Here is a 20,845-nt window from a genome sequence, read left to right on the forward strand (position 1 = left end):
CTATTTACATGACACAAAACATCCTGACATGGACTTCTGACATGACATAAATTTCTGCAAAATCGTCTGGACTGATGACATAACATAAAATCAGCCCTCAAGACTAATAATCATTAATGTTCTGACACACAAGAGTACATGCACTCTTCATTTTTCAAATAATGGTTATTTTCATGGGTTTATTGGACATTATATTGAAAAGGGATTTCAGTTCTTATTTGCTCATATATATTTCCTATATTAAAAAATTGCAAACCTGGATGATAAATCTTCTTCGTCGACTCTAATGGAGGCCCTTACATTAGATGGCTCTTGTAAAATCCTGAAAACAATAACCAGACAGCTATTATTTTTATCATAGTGCCAATGGAAAAAAATGGCAGCATGATTATATTAGCAGTAGCACAGAATGCACGCTCTCACTTATTCAACCTATCCTATTCATTTCACAGGTTATCTTCTTCTATGCTACATTATTTCCACTACAAATGATATGACCTTTGAGATCATGAAAATCAGACATATTGAACCTTTACATAAGAACCAAAAACCATCTAACAGTGACAAAATTAAATACAAAAAAATTTATAAATTTACAGACATCCTTGAGCAACGCAGTATGAATTATTGATACAGAGACATCCTTGAGCAATGGGGTATGAATTACTGAACCTTGAAGCCCTCAGTTTCAGCTTGATGTCTGAAGCTGCTAATTGTACATCTGTAAGGTAGATTCCCTGCCAAGATTAAAACCCCTTCAATAGATATTACAGTTTACTTAGTAAATAATGCAAAAGGTTAGTTTCCAACCCCTGCTGTCAGATTCAATGATTTTCAAGGGACAAGTATGATCTTTTTGGAAAATTCTGGAGGCAAATATTCACCCAAAAATTACCCAATTTCAACAAGAGTCAGTCCCTTGAACCCTGATTCCTTAAAACAGTATATTTTGTGTAACTCTCTATTGTGTGAAATGCTCCATTTAAATCATATAAAGATACATAAATACGTGTAAGTGGGCAAAATAGATATACGTCTATTCATGTAAGTAGAATTTCTTCCAATTTAGCAAAAAAAAAAAAAAAGTCCAAGTCCTACAAGGATACTGAGTTATGAAAAAAGCCTCTCTGAAAATCTACTATGCTGCCAAAGTGTGGATATACCATATCACTTACAGTGAGAACATATTTAAGACAGACATAAAGCTTTGAGTGAATTATCAGACATTTGATAACACATTATTTTCTAAAGCAAATAGGAAAAGCATGGATCTGCAACTAAGACATCCTTTAATAAGACCATTGATATTTTTGCTCGAGTGCACCACATGAAAGGAACTAGGGAGATGTAACCACATACTGAAATTTTGGAGGTGTATGGAGTTTATGTTTTATAATGTTCATATAATAGTGTAATATACCTCGTATGGTATTTTATGTTGCGAGATTTAAAATTAATGAAAACAAAAGTGATTTTGAAACACGAGAGACAGTGTGTGAGAAGGAAAACTACACTAAGCAGAGGCAGGTGGAGGCACCCAGCAGAGGAAGGAACAGACAGCCCATGGCAATCGCACAGGTAGGGTAAACAATATATATAATTTAAAGAGGAAAGTTTAGCATTTGACTTATTTAACTGACATATTGATGGTTTAAAATATTAATCAATCCCGACATTGGAAACTTAGAAAATAAAAATCAAATTGAAAAAATTCATGCTCCATTCAATGAAATTATTCATCAGTGGAATTGGCGGCTGCAGTAGTGGTAAAGAGAAACTGGCAGATGGGAATTGTTTGACGCCTTTGGGAATCTGGCAACAACTTGTAAAGGGTGTTTCTCATACTACTATTTGACAAGTTAAAAAAATGGCTCTCAGAGGGTGGTGGTTTACAGCATAACAAGTTGGAAGAGGTCTGGCACATCTACGAAAATAAAATTTGTTGGGTCTGAGAAAATAAATGTGTAGGTCGTATTTGCAGGCAAACCTACAACAGTCATAAACAAGAGAATGTTATGTTTTTACTTTTTGTTACATGACAAGAGGAATACAGTTGACAAAACAAATAGTAAAAATGGAGAGCAACAACATGACAGTGGGTTGTTTGACAACAATAGGCAGGATAATTTAACAGACAGAAATGGGTGCTGTCAGAGAAAACATACTTGACAGCAACAGAAAAATTATTTATGGTCAGTGACAATGAGAAATCATCTACAGAAAAATTGAAGTGGTCGGTGGCAATGACAAGTCATCTGCAGAAAATTGAGGCGGATTGAATAGGAAGCATTGATGTTGGAATAATATTAAAAAAAATTATGTCATGGCAGCAGAAGTATTCAGCATAACGGAAGTGCTCAATACAGTGACACTGTTGGGAAAACATTTACTGTTGGAAGGAAGAATTTTAGCTTGGATGTGCACAAGCATTGAAACTAGGAGAAAGATAACCAGGTTAGGTAAGGAGAGAGGTAAGGACAGAAAAAGTAAATATTTTGGTGGGACAACAAAGCAATAGTTTTGTTGGCATTTTTGGCTAGCAAGAAGTAGCTTAGGGCAGTAAGGTGGTTTCCAAGTGAGAAAGGAGGCAGGGGTTCATGTTTTTCGAGTTTGGTTTGTTTTTAAAAGGAATTTTTTTTTAAATGATGGGCCTGCAAAGTAGAAGAGTTTTAGATTCTCAAAACTTTAATGGTCAGTGGAAGCACACAAATATTTCTGGGCTTAAGGTGGCCAGTGCTATTTTGACTTAAGCATCTCAAAGCATGTGGTGTGTAGGAAGAACTAGTTGGTTTCCTTTGTGTAATTTCTTTAGGTGATTGCTGACCTCTTGTCGTGGAAGGGCATGGTTATGTACAACAAACAAAAAACAGCTACTTAGAAGTTTTATATTCAATAATGTGTTAGTTTTTATGGTTACTTCGAAAGTGTTTAATCTGTGTCTGAGGTCCTTCATGAACTTTGGTGTACATGGTGTATGTTCAACCCTGATGGATTGTCTGAAATGGATTGGCACATGGGAGATGGTCCATGATGGATTTGCATGGTGGAGACAGTTTTCTCAATGAATGTTTGACCTCAATTAGCTGTTGAATTGGTCTTCCTCCCTTAGGCATTGGAGTACTCTTCATAGTTAGGTCAGCACCCTTCATTGTGGCCATATCAAGAATTCACTTGCTTGGAAACTGGACTACCTGGGAGGAGAAGTGTTATGCATCTTGGGACATAGTATCAGGCCCTAGATAGCACATGATAGCTTGGATTTCCATTTGGAGGGTTGGCTCGAGGACACATAGGCTACGATAGTATTCTTGCATGGGTTAGCTAACCCATTGAAGTACATTGCTTAGGAGGATTGATGGAGTCCATGGAGACTTGTGATGGAGGGGCATGGACATACCTTGTGTAGCTACATCATTTTAGAGCCTTTATTGTGTATGACATCACCTTGGAACATGACATGTGTATTTTGGAGTGGAGCACTTTACTTGTGTTGGCCTACAAGTGTTCATTGTAGGTTGCTTGTAAGGGTTTGGGTCCACATTGTATTGTTGGCCTTCCTTACCTCTCATTAAATAAATAAAGGATACAGTCCTCCTCATTCATCATCATTACAACACTTGTTAGATTTTGGTAGCATTGGACAAGTGTTCTAGTCTCAAGTTGTATCGAAGAGGCTAAGGAACACAAGATCTCCAAAATGCAGAAACGGTTTTGCGAGATAAGCTTGCAAAATGCCTTAATTAAATTAATTAACCATTATTTAAATTTTTTCTAAGTCTAACTTAAGAAAATTGGTTAATCAATGAGAATTAATTAAGGATGATCGAGAATGCTCTAGAGGCTCGCATGGATCGATTCTAAGATGATCTTAGTCATTGATGAGGATCTAATCATGGTTGTTAAAGCTCCAGCAAGAAACTATAAAAGCAAATCAATGGGATGCAAATAGATATAGTGTGAAACAAGAGGGGAGCGAGTTCCTTGGTAGATTAAGCTATCTAGTTGCAAAGATTCAGCAAGGAAGTGAGTTCAAGCGAGAGAAAGAGAGCATTAGTGATTGAGAAAGAAGCAGAGGAGAATTCTGGAGAGTTTCCCAACAGTGTTCTAGTGTTAGAGAGGCAGGAGAAGGGAGGTTGAAATTATTTTGCAAAGAGGCCAAGGAGCCAGAAACCCCAGTGCAAGTTGTCAAAGAGAGGTCGTCTCAATTGACGGACGCTGGGAAAGTCATCCACAAGGTGGAGGAAAATTTTTCCAAGGGTAGGGGAAGGCAGGACGGCTCACTAGGAGCCAACTAGTAGGCAATGTGAATTGTTTCCAGGCCAGCAATGCATATTTCCATAAGGTAGTGCGAGCAAGCCAAAGGGAGGCCAGTTAGTTTGCAGAGGGAGAAAATTCCCTCCTAATTATCTTTCTAGTATATTTATCGGAGGATTTCCAATTAAGCATCCAGATTATTGTACTCCCAGAATTTACTGCATAATAATAAAATAATCCCTCATCTGCCACACCAGTTTTTTCTTCGGGGTTTTTCTGGGGACTTTAAGTCCAAAAATATTGGTGTCAATTTTTATTGTGTGTGCATCTATTTCTAAGTTCCTGTATTTCATTTTCTGCAATGTATTTTATGGTGAAGATTGCAATTGGGAATTATTCGTTAATAGTCATAAAAATTAAACTGCTAGCAGTTAGGAGAATAATATACAGTAATTGCAATCAAGGAATTTTCACATGGTATCGTAGTTTTGAAGATCATATCAGAGACTTAGAAGCGAGAGGAGAAAATTGTGCAGCTTCAGAGTGAGATCTGGGCACAATCTCTCTAGATCTGTGTAGTCAAGCAAGAGGTGTGAATTGTAGAGGCAGTGGGGTTCAATTTTTAGTTCCAGGTGAAGGAAAATTCAAATAGCCTCAAAAGCAAAATTTGCAAGCAGTGGATTTATCGAATAGAGGGTTCTAGTGAGCAGATCAGTTGATTCTTTGAGTAGATCTAGGCGTAGAAGTTTTGCAGCGAGGGTTTCAGCTGTAGATCTATGCAGGGATAAAAAGAGGAAAGAAAGCACACTAAAGGAAAATTTCCAAAATTTCTTAGAGGATTTCCAGATTCAAGAGGAAATCTATAATTTCCATAAGCTACTCATAGCAGTTTTGTTAAGATATGAACTAGGGCCAAATTCCACTTTGGGCAGCTCATTTGAAGAAGTTGATTATTGGATTGAATTCCTCTTTTCGAGAGGACCAAAATTGACCTAAAGATCACTAAATTTGGACAAGGAGAATATGTTTTTGAAGTCAAACCCACACATGAACAATTGTCATGGTCGGCTTGGGGTCAAGTTGGACAAATTGACCCTCCATCACATATAAATAGAAGAGACCTCCAACCTCATTTGGCACATTCACAACACATCATTCTTCTCTCTCATCATATGATTGGGTTGTACAAATAACAGGCAGCTTGTTTCATCTCACACATGCGAGCTTTTGAAGGACAATTTGACTAGGCATTGACTTTCTGTTTCAGCCAAATTTGACTAGAGTTGACTAAGGCTCCTTTGAACCTGTTTCGACTGCAATTTTTGGAGGATTAATTCTATTTGACAAGCCCGCATTTATTGGCACAATTTACGAGGATTTCTTGGCAAGTTGACCTCCGTTGAACGCAGGCCTAAACTGATTATTTGATCACAGAGCTGATCTTTTGTTTGACTGGGTTTCACCGCTACAAAGTTGATTGTTTCTGTTGTTGTTTGACATCCAAAGAAGATCGAACTACTCTGACTTTGACCGAGCACAAGAGGGATTGTTTTTTTGATGTGTTGACCATCATTGACCACTAGTTAAGGCAGTTTGACTGTTGTTGAGAGAGGAAGAAATTGCTAATTTCATTGGGTTTGGATAGTGGTTTTGGATCACCAAATTGGCAAGTCAATTTCGTCTTTGACTTTGCATTATTGTACTCTCTCACCCAGTTGAACATTTGATATTTATAATAAGAAGAATTGATCAAGGATTTCCCCATCTTTGGGTTTTTTCCTAGCTTAAGCCAAATTCTTGTGTTCTCTTGTTCTGGCTTGTCTTCTACATTTATTGTTTATGTTCTATCTATAGTTACTGTCAATGTGATTAATGGTTAATGTGGTTTCTATTGGAAAATAAGTGCAAATTATCATTGGACTTATAAAAGGGCATTGAAGTAATTGTTGCAAGCATAGATCATACCATTGCTATCTAAAATTAACATGGTATCAAAGCCCAGGTGAGGACAAGCCCAAGCAAGAGAGAAAAGAAATCACTAAGATATATGTTGGACAAAGTTTATTGGACAAGTCTCCATGGCCTCTACATCTTACTTCAAGATGGAGGGCAAGCTCAATGACGATTTTGACTATCATGCATGGAAGATGACCTTGGACCTGACTTTGGAAAAGCATGAAGTATTGGATTATGTGCAAGGGAAAGTGGTGGAGCCTCCTTCAAATGCACCTAATATTGCTAAGACGAAGTATAGAAAAGGTGAGCTCAAAGCTAAGAAAATTATAATTGACTCCATTCAAAAGAATTTGGTTGCCTATATTTTTGATTTGGGAACTTCTAAGGAAATGTATGATAAATTGGTTGGGATGTTCAAAGTGAACAATGCAAGTCAAATCCTCTTTCTCAAGAACAAGTTGAAGGATATTAAGATAGATAAAGGGGAGTCTATCCAATCCTACTTCATGAGAATAACTCAAATCAAGAATGGCCTACTTTCTCTCTTTCTCAAGAACAAGTTGAAGGATATTAAGATGGATAAAGGGGAGCCTATCCAATCCTACTTCATGAGAATAACTCGAATCAAGAATGGCCTACTTTCTCTGCACATGCTAAGAGGAAGAATGATGCTAGTCCAAGGAGACATGGTCAAGGATCTAAAAAGGGATTCAAAGGAAGAGGCAAAGGAAGATGCTACAATTGCAACAGGTTGGGCAGCTATGCTAGAGAGTGTCGTCACAAGAAAAACCCTCCAAGGGATGACAATAACAACAACAACAATTTCAAAAGCAATGGCAATCAAAGAAACAACAGTTATAACAAAGGAAAAAGGAATGCTCCCACTGCTCGAGAAGGAAATAGTCAACCTCCCAAAAGAACAAGATATGCCAGGGATGATGAAAGTAATGGTGTAGAAAAACAAGATGAGTTATCTCTTATTTCTGCTCTATCTACTACCTCTCCTTCGAATACTTTGGATCATTGGTTAATTGATAGTGGAGCCTCAAGGCTCTTCACTGGATACAAGGAGGCCCTCTCAAATTTAGTTGAGAAGAAAACTAATCTGAATATTATACTTGGAGATAATGCCACATACCTCGTGAAAATGAGAGGGACTATCACAATTCACTTAAATTATGGTCAAACCATACATCTTCAAGAAGTGTAGTATGTGCCTGATTTGAAGATGGAAGACAAAGGATTCAAGGTAGCATTAATTGATGGAAAGATGGTCACATGGATGCCTGAGTTTAACATGAACCATGAAGGATTCTATCAGGGATGTGCAGCTAGGAAACATACAAAGGAACCATTCCCTTCTAGTGAAAGCAAAACAACTGATATTCTTCAATTGGTTCATTATGACCTGTCTGGTGCCTTGCTCGTAACCTCATTAGGAGGATACACATATTATGCAATCTTTGTGGATGACTTCTCACGCAAAAGATAGATTTATTTATGAAAGAAGGATGGAGTGTTCAAATGGTTTTGTTCTTTCAAAGCACTAGAGGAGAATCAAACAGGGAAAAAGATTAAAACATTAAGGATTGACAATGAGACCGAATATGAATCCAATGAATTCAATGACTTTTGCAGAGAGGCTGGCATTAAGAGGGAGACAATTGTTCCATACACTCCAGAGCAGAATGGTGTTGTTGAAAGAAAGAATCGAACAATCATGGAAGCCACCCGTGCCATGATCTATGATCAAGGTCTACCAAAATTCTTGTGGGGAGAAGTTTCCAACACTACCGTATATGTTCAAAATAGGAGCCTTCATCAAGCCTTGGATTTTAAGACACCCAAGGAAGTCTTCACAGGTAAGAAACCTGATGTTTCTCATTTTAGAATCCTTGGTTGCCCTGTGTATTTTCATGTGCCTAAAGAGAAAAGGAATAAGTTGGAAGCTTCCAGAAAGAAAGGTATATTTGTTGGATATAGTGAAAATTCAAAGGCATATAGAATTTATGTATCTGGTCAAAGAGATGTGGAAGTGAGCAGAGATGTTGTTACCTTCGATGAAGACACTACCCTCGGGAAAGCCATAGGTTTCCCCATCTCAAGGAAGGATGATGATGATGCTGCCAAAAAACAAGAAGAACCTTCAATGGATGAGCCTATGCCTGATGTTGATGGCTCGATGGATCATCTTGATCCACCTCCTAGTGATCCGTCAACCTCAAGGAAAAGACCTCTATGGCTCAAGGATACACTTCAAGATGTTGAAAAGCATGGTGCTCCAAGAGGGACATTTTGGGAAAGTAAGAAGCCTAACAAGTATCAAGGGTACTTGGCAGTCATGAGTACTATTATTCAAGTTGAACCTTGCACGTTTGAAGAAGTTGTAAAACACCAGGTATGGAAAGATGCGATCAATGACGAATATGAATCAATCATGAAGAATGATGTCTGGGAAGTGGTGTCTAGACCCAAGGACAAGTCTGTGGTCATTTCTAAATGGATCTACAAGATAAAACATGGAGCTTATGGAAGTGCTGAAAAATATAAAGCAAGGTTCGTGGCTCGTGGTTTCTCTCAAAAGGAAGGAGTGGACTATGATGAAATATTTGTACCAGTGTCTCAATACACCACTATCTGATCCATAATTACTCTTGTTGCTAATCAAGGATGGAGCCTACATCAAATGGAAGTCTATTTGGAACAATCGTAGGGATTTGAAGTACAAGGTCAAAGATCTCATGTATGCAGGTTGAAGAAAGACCTCTATGGATTAATCCAAACCTATACTTCAAGGTTGAAAAGGACATGCCACTTATTTTGGTCCTTTATGTTGATGATCTCTTTCTAATTGGTGTAGACCCTCTCATTTATCAATGCAAGAGAGAATTGACTTCCGAGTTCGAGATGAAGGACCTAGGACTAATGCATTACTTCCTAGGCTTGGAGGTCTGGCAAAATCCAAGAGAGATTTTCCTTTCTCAAGGGAAATACATTCTGAAGTTGTTAGAAAGATGTGGGATGGTGGAATGCAAGTCTATGTATACTCCAATGGAACTAAACTTCAAGAAGCTATGTGGAAGTGTTGTTGGTCCCAAATTGGCAAATCCTTCTGAATATAGACAACTTCTGGGGCCCTGGTGTTCTTGGTAAACTCCCGATTGGACATATGCTTTGTTGTAAATACTTTGAGTCAATTTATGGTTGAGCCTCATCACGTACATTGGATTGCTGCTAAGAATCTCTTAAGATATCTTCATAACACTATCAACTATGGATTGAGATACACTGTTGGGAATTTGAGGCTACATGGATATTCTAACGTTGATTGGGTTGGCAATGTGGTGGATAAAAAGAGCACGCCATGATGTTGTTTCTCTTTGGGATTTGCTTCAATTTCTTGGATGATCAGGAAGTAGAAATCAGTAGTTCTAAGCACCGTTGAGGTCAAATATATTGCGGCTAGTATGGTATGTTGTGAAGCTATTTGGTTGAGGAAGCTCTTTAGTGAGCTATTTGAGCATGTGTTGGATACCACCATCATTTATTGTGATAACCAAAGTGGGATTTGCCTTTTAGAGAATCTCGTGTTCCACGACGGATCCAAGCATATTGATATCAGGTACCACTTTATCCAGGATAGGGTACAACGAGGAGCAATAAGGCTCCATCACATCAAGACAAACGAACAGGATGCGGACATCCTCACAAAGCCTTTAGGGAAGGTCAAGTTCTTAGCCTTCCCAGAGAGACTTAGAGTCGTGGAAGGATCCTCCCATGAGGGTCCTACCTGAGTTGGACATTGAGCTCTGGGAGCTCTTGGGGGCATGGGGTACTTCTTGGAGCAATGTGCGACCATAGGGCGAGTGGTTCACCTTCCCCTATAGGTACGTTGTGTACAGGGTGAGTGGCTCACCTTCCCCTGCGATACCCTATTATGATCTATGTGAGCATAGGGTGAGTGATTCACCTTCCCCTATGGTTGATGACATATGCATAGGATGAGTGGTTACCTTCTCCTGTGGCATATGAGTAGGATGAGTGGTTCACCTTCTCCTACAGATGCCCCAGCGTACATCCTACCCTTGTAGTCTGGGACTCTTGGGAAGTACCTCTCATTGGGCCAATGAATTGGGAAAAGTGATTAGGGACCATAGCACTACAGATGGATGTATTGTGTACTGTCATACTCCATATGTCTAGGATGCATGATGTTCAACAACTTGATCACCCAAGATCAAGTCTGAATGGGGTTCTACCCCTGGTTATATGGACTAACTTTCGTAAGTGGAGAGTGGTAAGGTCTTGTGACTCACTCTCAATCGATCCTTCTTATTATCTATATCAACCTTCAACAAAGACGAGACCAGATAAAAAGATAGTACATGATGATCAGGATAGCATGATGATGGATGGATATTGGCAGGGGGAATTCTCCCTAGTTGAGAGGCAATGTTAAAATGTGCAACTAGGGCCAAATTCCACTTTTGGCAGCTCATTTGAAGAAGTTGATTGTTGGATTGAATTCCTCTTTTTGAGAGGACCAAAATTGTCCTAAAGATCACTAAACTTGGACAAGGAGAAATATGTTTTGAAGTCAAGCCCACACATAAACAATTGTCATGGTCAGCTTGGGGTCAAGTTCGACAAATTGACCCTCCATCACATATAAATAGAAGAGACCTCCAACCTCATTTGGCAAATTCACAGCACATCATTCTTCCCTCCCCTCATTTGATTCGGTCTTACAAATCACAGGAAACCTGTTTCATCTCACATGTGCAAGCTTTTGAAGGACATTTTGACTGGGCGTTGACATTTTGTTTCAGCCATATTTGATCAGTGTTCACTGAGGCTCCTTTGACCTATTTTGATTGCAATTTTCAGATGATTAATTCTATTGGACCAGACCGCATTTATTGGCACAATTTACGAGGATTTCTAGGCAGGTTGACCTGTGTTGACCGCATGCTTGAAGTGATTGTTTGACCGCAAAGTTGATCCTTTGTTTGACTGGGTTTGATAGCTCTAAAGTTGATTGTTTCTACTGGTGTTTAACATCCAAAGAAGGTCGAGCTACTCTGACTTTGACAGAGCTCAAGAGGGACTATTTTGTTGCTGAGTTGACCACTGGTTAGGGTAGTTTGACTCAATGTTGCACAAAGCGCGATCGGGATTTAATCGGCGCCGGGAAAAAAGCGGAAAAAATCGACAAAAGCGGGAAAAAAGCGTTTGGCACAAAAATATTCATTTTTTTTCATTTTTTTTCAATTTTTTTAATATCTAAACCATCTACAACATAAAATAAATACATTGACACATAAATATGATAAAAAAACTAATATATAAGATGTTTAATATCATTTCTAGCGCTAAAATCACACATAACATTGAATCATGTCCTGAATAGTAAGTCCTGAGTCCCAAGTCCAACTCAGCCTCAAAATATCAACAAAAAATATGATAATGTATCTCATCATGTCATAATGTCATATACAATAAAATGAAAGTCTAATCCTATTGATTTCCTCTGCCCCTCTTGCGAGAAAATGGCACAGCTTTCTCTTTCCCTCTAGATGTAGAAGCTGGTGCCTGTGCTGGTGGAAATGGCAGTGGAGTCTGACGTGCTCTAGAAGCTGAAGAACTAGTAGTAGCAGCTACAGGAGGCTTAGGTGGACGGAGACCACGTCCTCTACTGGTGGTAGTGGTAGCCCGGGTAGCCCGGGTAGGCGGTGTCACCTCCTCCTCCTGCTCCTCCAACTCCTCCTCCTGCTCCTGCTCCTGCTCCTCCTCCTGCTCCTCCTCCTCCTCCCCCTCATCCTGCACTAACCAATCCTCAGTGGGATCCATGGGAGGCCTCTCGGTCTCAACCCTCCATTCAGCAGTGGTGTCAATCCCATCCAATGAGATGGCTTCCGTATCAGGTGTCTTACTCTTCTCTAGTTGTCTCACCCACAATCGAAGATTGTAGTAGACATAGACCATGTCATTAAGTCTATGGGACTCCAACCTGTACAAAGTTCATGAAATAATAATTAATAATTAATATTATAAAAAAAAAATTGTTTAAAACTTTAATGAATTCAAAAATTTATTTGGAAATTTGCAATATTTTAAATGTTTAAGTGTTAACCTATTGCGCTTCTTGTTGTGTATTTTTTCAAATACACTCCAATTGCACTCACATCCCGAGGAGCTGCATGTTTGGCTGAGGATGCGTACGGGAAGATTTTGCAAACGGGGTACTCTGCCACCATACATCTTCCACCATGCGTCTACAACAAAATTACAAATAAAATTTTAAATAAACATAAGAAAAAAATGGAATTTGAAGAAACAATGAAATTTGAAAGTTGAAACAAAGTTACAAAGTACATACTACAAACTAAAAAATACCTGGCATTTTAATCGTCCTATCAATGACAGCCATCTCAAAGCCAAATGTGCCACCTGACAACTTATATTGCTCAATTTGTCTAGAGATCTCCATACGTTCTTCTGGAGATCTCACCATCTTCTGGACACAGGTTAATAATCCTTCCACGACCTCAACATCAAAATTAAACCCACATGCATAAGAAAATGCAGGGTTCAGGAAAAGCCCAGCAGCATGAATGGGACGATGGAGTGTGTTGTTCCATCGCTCATCAATGACTTCCCATAGAAGGAGTTGTCTCTGAAACCCATCATCTCCCTTATCATCATAGTAGGACCGAATGGCTTCTTTGGCCCTGTCCATGGCTTCATACAAATAGCCCATTGCGGGCTTCTCACCATCAACCAACCGAAGAACCTTTACCAAAGGTTCTGTAACAGCGCACACCTCCTGCACTCCCGCCCAGAAGTCTTCCTGGTATGAAACTAGTCTGCAGACGGCCTCTCCTTCTGGTTTGCGGCTCATTGACGAAGCACGCCACTCCTCTGAAAGAAACATTCTCTTCAAATCCCACATAGAATTCAAGAGGGATTGAAGAGATATGAAACTCGTCGCAAACCGTGTAATGGCGGGGCGCACCAACTCTTTGTTGTTGGTGCATTTTCTCATCAAGCTAAGCACAGATGTGTGATTGTAAATAAATTTTGTGATGCTTTTTGATGAGTCAACAACCTCTTTGACAAAGGGAATTTTCCCTATGTCCTCTAACATCAAATCAATGCAATGGGCAGCACAAGGTGTCCAAAATAAAGCAGGATGCCTGTCCATAAGCATTCTACCAGCAGCAACATAATTTGCAGCATTGTCCGTTATGACTTGGACAACATTTTCTGCACCCACCTCCAAAATAAACACATCCAGCAAATCACATAAAGTTCTTGCATCTTTGATTTGATGAGTTGCATCAACAGATTTGATAAACATAGTCCCCTTGGGACAACTAACCAAGAAGTTTATAAGGGTTCTCCCCTTTTGGTCAGTCCAACCATCTGACATAACAGTGCATCCTGTTTGTGCCCATGATGCCCTAAAATCCTCCAATCTTTGGGTGCAGTCACGCTTTTCATCTTGAAGAAGCCGGCCTCTGAAATCATGAAGAGAAGGGATTTTGTACCCCGGGCCAACACTGGCAATAGCATCAACAGTAGGTTGGAAAAATGGATTACTCCTTACAATGCTGAAAGGAATATCACTCCAGAGGAGAAATTTTGTCATCAACTTGTCAGCTTGTTCTTTTTCAGTTCTTTTTAGCATTGAACCAATAGTTGGTTGTGAACCAGGTGTGGTTCGAGGAACAAAATATGATGATGCAGCTACCGGATTGACTGACGCTGCAGTAGAACCAGTGCCACTTGGCCCACTTCCTTCAACTGACCTTTTTAGTTGCCTTTTGAGTTCTTCTTTGGCATCTCTAGTGTGCTCTAATTCTCCCAATGCTCTCATGGCTTTTTGGATAATTTCAGCATTTGTATTTAGACAAGGCCCCACATCATGTCCAGGGATTTGTGCAAGGTGGAACTTCAACCTGTACACCCCCCCGAATATTTCCTTTCCACACAACTTGCAATACAAGTTTTGTCTATCATTCGGAGTTTTAGGGTCACCATATTCCCAGAAAGGATCCAATTTCCTTGGCATGTTTGTTTTTGAATTTTGAATTTGCAAACCTATGGAAAAATAAGGATTAGGAAATAGGAATTTAGGATTACATAATACAAATTACAATTTAGCATTTGCAAAATTACAAGTTAATTATTTCCAAAATCCCAATTTCTAAACCCAAGTTACCCAACCAAATGCCAATGGCAAATGCCAAAAAACAATGAAAATTCAAAAAAAATAAACAATGTTTAAAAAAAATGAGAAAATAAAAATAAAAAATTGGTTCTCATAGTCATAACAAATTACCCATCCCAAATCAATGAAAAATTTCAAAAAATTCTTTAAAAACAATGAAAACCAAAGTTTTTATAGAAGCAAAACCAAAAAAAATTAATCTACATACCTCTTTTATGGACAAATTGGTGATCTTGGCTTGGATTCCTCCTAAAAACGCTTGGATTCGCTCCCAAATCCGACGGAAACCCTTCAGCTCCTCTCCCTCACCTCTTCTCCTCCTCCTCCGCGCGGCGACAGCACAATGAATTAAAAAAAAATCGAATTTGCCATATAAAACCCCGCTGCCCGCGCCTCCCACGATTTTTACGCAAAAAATCGCGATTTTTTCGAAAAAATCGCGATATTTTCAAAAAATCGCGATTTTTTCGATAAAAATCGGTATAAAAAAAAAGTGGCGATTTTTACGGATAAAAATCGCGATTTGATCGGGCAGAGGAAAAAATCGCGATTTTATCGCGATTTTAACAACACTGGTTTGACTATTGTTGATAGAGTGCAGAAATTGCAAATTTGACTCGGTTGTTTGTTTGGCGTTTGGACAATGGTATTGGATCATCAAATCGGCAAGTCAATTTTCTCTTTGACTTTGCATTAATGTACTCTCGATGAAAAGTGTAACGAGGTTCGGTCTTCATAATGACTTGTGTAACTGTGATTTTATGTTATTGATGAAAAGAAAAAAAAAATTATTATGCTTATCTCATGGGTTTCATGAGCAAGGAATTTTACTTTAGTGATGGCTCCCATTGTGAGCCTTTAGGATTTGTCATCTAGTCATAAAAGTCAATTTGAGTCTATGTCATGTACGAAGGACCCTTCTTGGGCATATTACACTTGTGTATGATTCATTTAATGTATAGGAAGGCCCTCCAAGACCAAGCAAAGTATCCTCCTCAAGTCGGATTCAAGAAGGATAATTATATCTCCTACAAATGACACGTCGGTTCAGCCTCCTACAAGTCGGCTTATTTTGACAGGAAACAACTATAAATAGGAGTGTTCGACATCATTTCAGAAGCAGATTTTCGGTCATCACAATCTGAAGTGCGAAGTACAGTAAGGAGGCCAAAAGATCAGCGAAAGGAGAAGGAAGTTCAGAGAAGGTCTACACTTCAAGTTTTGGGTCTGTTTTAGGGTGTTGTAGCTGTCACATGTGTGAAGAAAGAGGAAACCATCTACTGCAGTAAAGTCGAGTTTCAAAGGTAACCAAATTGAAGTTATAAGGAAGGTCGATTTGCCAAAGAAGAATCCTCCACCTCAAGCGAAGGAGATCAAGGTAGAAAGGACGGTCATCTACCTTGATCATGTAGCTCATGTACCACAATTGCGCCCTCTTGCATTCATATACCCAAGTGTGAGCTTCCCTTATTATAGCTACCCTTGTACTGTGGCATGTAACCTTCCAGGCTTCCCTTCTTATAGCTACCCTTGTACAGTGGCATGTAGCCTTCCCCTGATACTCCACTCCATTTCATCATTATATCACATGCCCCCTACGATCTAATGGATGTACCATGGACATGTCACCCCGTTAGAGGTTGAAAACACCTAATAGGGTCCTTGGTTAACCTTCTTCTTGAACTTGGACACACTTGTACATACTAAAGCCCACTATGGAAGGGCATGCCACTATGAAGTGTCCACTTGGTTCCATGATTTGTAAGCTCTTTTACTCAATTACATTAATGATTTGTTGTACTGGAAGGAGAGGGGACGCATTGGACCTTATACAGGATTGCAGGTGGGTCTCCATTTGGGATTTGGTCTCCCTATATGGGGCCAAAGCCTTCTAGAGGGTCATATTGGCACTTGTACGGTGAGCGTCGAGAGCCATGGGCCTCCACAATAACAGAGAGCAGATTGCCACTTCATGGGATCCTTCAGCACTTTCCATTTATTTCTCGTGTTCCATTTATTTGACGATGATGATGCACCTGGACCACCTTGCCCAGCCGGCTACACTCTTGCACCACACACTTGGCAATTGAACCAAGACCCAAATGAGGATGTGTCTCGCCATGGGAGACAATGGGAGGGCTTGCATCATTCCTCCAACCATTTCAAATGGGATATAGGCTTGATCGATCAATTTGGAGAACCATGAGGATGTTATTGTGTCCCCACAGCAACTTTGTGTTGAAGAAAGTGTAACTATGTTCAGTCCTCATAATGACATGTAATTATAACAGATGTAAATGATGTAATAAATAGAACAAAAAATATTTTTTGTATGCTTCGCTACATGGGTTTCATGAGCAAAAGGTTTATTTATTAATGGCTCCCATTAAGAGCCTTAGGATTTATTAGTAAGTCAAAGAGCCAATGTCATATATGAAGAGCTCTGCTTGAGCCTATGTTAGATGTATACAAGTCTATAGAAATGTCTAACAGCGCTCCAAAGACAAGCACAATCCCTCTTGAAGAAGTCGGCTAGCAAATTAAATTAAATACACTCATGTCGGCTTGCACAACAGGACACATCTCTTCACACTGTCATGTCAGCTCAATATGTGGGTCGAACTACTATAAATACCCACCTAGGGTCTTCGCAAAAGGACAAGCTACAAAGCTCGGATTCTCTGCAATCTTCGGATGGATACAAGGTCTGAGATCCACATTACAGGAGTATATATCTCAAATGTCTCTACCACTGAGATAGGTAATTACAGTGACAAGTATCTTTGTGTCTCGGCCTCCTCATGATCACTATCTCAGCAGACTAAACGCAGTCATTGTCTTGGTGATCTCTCAGTAATACACTCTCGGCATACTATCTAGGCACAGTTACAGTCTCAACATAATTATGATGAAGAGGATCTCGATGATCCCACAGTAGCACACTTCGTCTCGACATATCTGTGATGACAGATCTCACAGTGACACACTTTGGCTCGGCATACAATCTGGACGCAATCATGATCTCGATCTTAGTCGTGAGTTTGATAAAGACAAAGTTACAAAGTCTTGATCAGGAAAAGGATCTCGGTGTTGCTTTCATATACATATCTCAATATTATGGTGATGATCTCAGTGAAGGTGCAGAGATAATCTTAGTGAATGTACAGTGATGATCTCAGTGAAGGTGTAGAGATAATCTCAGTGAATGTACAGTGATGATCTCATCGAATGCACAATGATGATCTCAGTGAATGTACAATAATGATTTCGATGATGGTGCAGCTATGATGACCTCAACGATGCAATAATAATGACCTTGGTGTAGCAGCAGTGCTGATGATGATCACAACGGTGACAAAGAAGAGGGTTGTTGTCTTGGTCTTGGAGTGGCTTAGTAGGTCAAGGGTCATGATCTTGATATTCGTCAATTGGAATCTCTATAAGAAGAATTTTGTGCGGGTTTTCCTCTCAAAGAGTGAGAGGTTTTGGCCCTGGCAAAAAGCCAACATCTTGTGTTCTTGTCTCTTTTGTTTTTGGTAACTATTTGATGAACTAAGCAAACACACTCTAATAATAAGAGAAGATTGTACTAATAAGGAAAATTTTAAAGAACGTCACAAATAGTTATCATGACGAGAAAAATCTCATTAACCCCATTTGCCCTAGATCCTTCAACATGGTATTAGAGTTAAGGTGTTGAAGTCAAAGGAAGGGCAGCAAAGAGACATTCAAGAATCAAGTTTCAAGAAGGGCATCAAAGCAAGTTGAAGGATATCAAAAGGATCAAGATCTACATTGAAGGATCAAGCCTTAGATCAAAGAAGTAGTCTACCACAGCAAGAGCTTTTGTTTCCATAGTCATCATCAAAAGGCCACCAAGACCCCCATCAAGTTGTCTACAAAGCAAGGTAACTCAAAGGACCTCAAAAATGAAGATCACATCATCTTGGAACAGGTTGAAACCATAGAAGCAGTCTTGATCTACACTACAAAAGAAGGCAAAGCATATTGAAGGCAATAAGGCATGGTCATCTTCAAGAAAGAATCATCTCCTTGCCTTAGAAGAAGATCATCCGAAGAAGCAGCAAATCATCCTCATCAAAAGGAGCAACCTTTTCTATTGAGGAAAGGCTCTCTCATTTGAAAGAAGATCATCCAAGAAGAAGCCCTAATACATCTTCTTCAACCATCATCAAAGTGATCAAGTGGAAGAGTTCATCTTCATTTGTCAAGTAAGTATCTTACCATTCTATAATCAAGTTTGGTTAAATGACTACATGTTTGCAAGGAGGTCTATAAATCAGTTGGGTCATCAAGATTCCTTGCATAAGAAAGGAGTACAGATATAAGCCCCGGAAAAGAAGTTGTATGAAATCAGTCCTAGGTCCTCTCATCCCTATATAGCAGGAGAGGTGACATAAAAGAGAGATATGAAATGCTAGAAGATATACTCTCTAAAATGTAGTGAAGAAGGTCATATCACTTAGACCTGATTGAAGGTATCAAAGAATGAAGAAATACCTTCATAAGATCTCAATTGGGAGATGAAGATAATCATCATTGTTCTAACTAGTAGACAAGGTAAGAAATGTCCATGAACAAGAAGGCTACCTCATTCGACAATTTGTGGTCTCTATGCTAGATAGAGAAAAGTTGATGGCAAAAGTATTGAAGGTTAAAGGACTAAAGAATGTGCAGAAAGGAGAGGGAAGTTTGGTCCTCAAATAGTATAGCTAAGATTATGAAAAGATTAGGAAGCTCATATCATCGGATAGATGGAGGACGCTGAAGAAAAGGGCCCAGGAAAGAGGGAGTAACAGATCTCTACTATGATTGAGATGGTATCCCTCACAAAAGGGTCCTATCATAAGCTCCTAAATATTTTGTTATAGATATGACCATGATAATAAGATGCATCGTGGCATCATGGGAGCATTAGAAACAAGAGCTCATGACATCACCATGGGTATCATGAAAGGCAAAATCCATGGCAGTCAAACATGAAGGATATAACTCTTGGGATCCTCACTGAATATTGAAGAAAAGAAAGAAGCCATCCAGGACAAGGCTCATCATACATCAAGTCAAAAAGGAAACATCTACCAAATGGGTATATGCAAGATCCTGAAGATTCTCTAATGGAATCCTCATCGGAGAGTTCACTAATCTAGAGAGGAAGCAAGTGTTTCATCAGAAACTCCAACTTGTGGAATTCATGGATGATGTTATGATGACATAAGAGAAGAAGCAAATCAAGGCATTGAAGACACTTCAATCAAGGAAGCTGCAGGAAGAAGCCTAGATGACCTAAAGGTAAAATGACGTATGCATGCTTGTGTTTAATATTATAATGTCATGACATATGGTTGCAGGTACATGGATCACACTTTCTATCTTGAGAAGCATGATCAAAGAAAATGGATCTCCTCCTTTGAAAGGATGTTGGAAGGCATAAGTCACACTAGATGAAATCAACATAATATGTCCTCATATGAAGTATGAGGTGGTTGACTAGAATTAATGAACTCTGATTAGAATCTCCTGGGAATGGAATGTGTAAGGAAGGAAGAGATCGTGAGATATGCAACCATATGCAACCATGATGAAGGCAACCAACATCCAAAAGACCCAGAAGATTTGACTAGGAAATCTCGCAAAAATATATGAAGACTCTAATGAAAGTCTGAAAAATATAGAGACCCTTAACAATGGATATCTTTGGGAGATGTGTCGACATGTATGCAGGATGTTGATACCCACAGAAAGATGTTATGATGAAGAGCCATCTCGAAAGGTACGATTTGATTTAATGGTATGTTTGGATTTCTTGAATAATATATGGATGAGTTCATGCAGGGCTACTCACACAAGAGTTGTAAGTATAAGTACAACTAGCATTCATGTGGTGGATGGAAATTCCTGAAAGAAACATGATAAGGAAGAAGTAACCATATGACGAAGGTTCCAAATATGAAGAAGGCCACTTTCCATGAAGAAAGGAATGACATGATGAACCAAGAAGGAAAGTGATCGATGGTTGATGCCCTACAAGGAAGAAGCTCAACTGAATTTCATGACATCAAGGAAAGAAGTTGATCAAGCAACTGAAGGACCCACGAAGAAGAAGCTGCTGATGAAAAAGGAGAGTCCCTAGTTAAGAAAGAGCTCTGACAAGTCCATAATTAAGAGGGAGCTTGGGCAAGTTCCTAGTCAGAGGGAACTTGGGTACATTCCTTTACCGGAATGGGCATATCTTCCCTAGTTGAGAGGGAGAGATAGACACAACATTCTTGTCTTCACTTTGGAAAAAAGAATGGAGGATTGGGTAATCATCTGGCATCTGATGCTCTTTGAGAATGTGTAGGGCATCCAAGACAAGAGTAGGCAAGAGGACCGATATTC

At 39.3% G+C, this 20,845-nt stretch overlaps 1 protein-coding gene across 1 annotated transcript in view; it reads right to left on the reverse strand.

Annotated features, from left to right (window-relative positions):
• Positions 1–225: 225 nt before the first annotated feature.
• The window catches only part of LOC149149331 (uncharacterized), a 109,832-nt gene continuing 89,212 nt past the window's right edge, over positions 226–20,845 (reverse strand). Inside the window, exons 4-5 of the mRNA XM_089441375.1 lie at positions 673–737; positions 226–322 (exon numbers count right to left, since the gene is read on the reverse strand). Coding sequence (XP_089297501.1) covers positions 241–322; positions 673–737 — 147 coding nt within the window. The 3' untranslated portion in view covers positions 226–240. The remainder of the gene's footprint in view (positions 323–672; positions 738–20,845) is intronic.

The sequence above is a fragment of the Pinus tabuliformis genome, chromosome 9 (genome assembly GCF_031772625.1).
Source record: "Pinus tabuliformis cultivar Carrire ecotype Pingquan chromosome 9, CPIR1, whole genome shotgun sequence".
Lineage (NCBI taxonomy): Eukaryota > Viridiplantae > Streptophyta > Pinopsida > Pinales > Pinaceae > Pinus > Pinus tabuliformis.